This window comes from Trypanosoma equiperdum (assembly GCF_001457755.1).
Source record: "Trypanosoma equiperdum strain OVI genome assembly, contig: ctg_1109, whole genome shotgun sequence".
NCBI classification, from domain to species: Eukaryota; Euglenozoa; class Kinetoplastea; order Trypanosomatida; family Trypanosomatidae; genus Trypanosoma; species Trypanosoma equiperdum.
The window spans coordinates 20162-21995 of NW_027123071.1; the positions used below are offsets into that span (position 1 = coordinate 20162).

The following is a 1834-nucleotide window of genomic DNA, read 5'->3' on the forward strand; positions in this document are numbered from 1 at the left end:
GCTGGGGGTTCTGTTGCTGCTTGACTTCCATCTATTACGCACTTTCCATCTTTTCCATCTTTTTTTTCCCATTTGCAACCATTTTCAGTGCAGGTTTTGTTGTCTTTGTGTGCCGTGCAATCTTTGTTTTGTTGTTTGGTGCCTGTTCCTTCACCGATGCTCGTTAGTTTAACAGGATTTGCTGCTTGTTTGGCGATTTCAGCCAAGCTATAGGCCGCATCTTTTTCTGCTATAAGCTGTTCGGCGAGAAAGGATGCTTGTGCTGCTGCTTTCTCTCTCTCCTTTAACTCGGTTACCAGGGTGGACAGCGTCCTTACCCATGGTATGTCCTCAAACGCTTTGCAGGCTTTTCCAGTAAAAGCTCTGTACTTGACGCAAACACCGTCATTGTTTTTTCCGCCGCAGTTCGTGCTTTTAAATTCCCCCAGGTATCCTGTGCCGCTGATTAGCTTCATCTGCCTTTTTAGTGCCGCTAGAATTGACCCAAGTCGGTCGCTCGTTAGCGTGTTGTCTGTCGTGCTTGGGCAGAACGTGAGCGGTTGCGTGATCTGCGTGGCCGTTGGGGCGCTTGCTACCGTCCAGGCTGTCGATGGCTTGACGCTGAAGCCGCACGCTCCGCCGACTGCTGTCGAGTCCGCTTCTGCGCAGAGGCACGCCAGCACCGCCGCTACAGATTTTGCTTTTCCTGTACCTGGTGTTATATCGCAGCAAGATTCGTAGTTGGTGCATCCACTCATCGTGAACGCGTCGGTGTGCTGTACGTCCGCCTTTGTTTTGCCAGCCGCGCCGAAGACGGCTTTTTGTAATTCTTGCTTTACTGTTTTAGCGTCCGGCTTAGCTAGCGCTTGTTGTAAGTTTCCCCGCGCCTGTTCTATTTTTAGGACTTTTGCGAGTATCGGCTTTAGGTGGGCCCTCAGGGCCGTGGCTTCCTTGTCAGATAGCTGGTGCAGGCCCGCTTGTTTTAAGTCCTGGTCGTTTTTGTCCACTTTTAAAGCTTTAATCGCCGCGTGCCACCGCGGCCACATTTCCGCCCAGCCTCCGGGGTCCTTTGTGCCGTCAGGCAAAGTGTCGTGATAGTCGTTTTCGCCTGATTTCTTTTTGAACATTTCCTGCCAAGATTCGTCGCTGACACTCATGTTCAAGCGCAATATATCCGAGAGAGCATGATCGCCGTCGGTTGACACAGGCGGTATCGTTAGAGTAGCTTCTGCCAGAGCCACTAAATCACAGAGTAATCCAAATTCTACTTTGTTTGCGCCTTCTGCTATGTTCGCCGCATAGCCGTTATGAAAGCTCACTAGCATGAGCGCTAATGCGGCAGCAAACTGCATGAGGCGGACGGATGAAACCCTTTTTCGCGGTTCTTATTTATTCAACGCTTTAATCTCGTGAAATAGCTCTATTTTGTGCGACTTCCTTACTTTTAAGTTTGTGTTGATTGTTTGGGAATGCATATGCATTTCGATGGTGGTTTATTATTTTGTTTACCAAGCTTTTGTCACTGTCTTCAAAAACTACGCTTTTCCGCCGCAGTCAGCTCAGAGGTTAGAACGTAACAGTCATTTATGCATCTGCTTCGACATTGTGTCTGTCTCTAACAGCCACGAGCGGGATTTCGGACAATGTCTATCCGCCGCGTTTTAATAGAACATGCAGATATCCTGTTCATAACTGCCGGGCCGTTTTTGTAAAACAGCTGTCAATATTGTCAATATTGTCATTCTAGTTGTTCTGCTTGGTGTCGTTGCGCGTTACACCCTCATGTTTTTCTGCCGGCCATATTGCGAAGGCACTCGCTTAAGAAAAATATGTTAACAGTTGTTTCTTCTTTCGT

At 48.4% G+C, this 1834-nt stretch overlaps 1 pseudogene across 1 annotated transcript; it reads right to left on the reverse strand.

Moving 5' to 3' along the window:
* Positions 1-37: 37 nt before the first annotated feature.
* Positions 38-1334, reverse strand: TEOVI_000626800:pseudogene (annotated as a pseudogene). The gene is given in 2 exon segments: positions 38-55; positions 57-1334. Coding segments are annotated over 2 exon segments (1296 nt in total).
* Between the last annotated feature and the right edge of the window lie 500 nt (positions 1335-1834).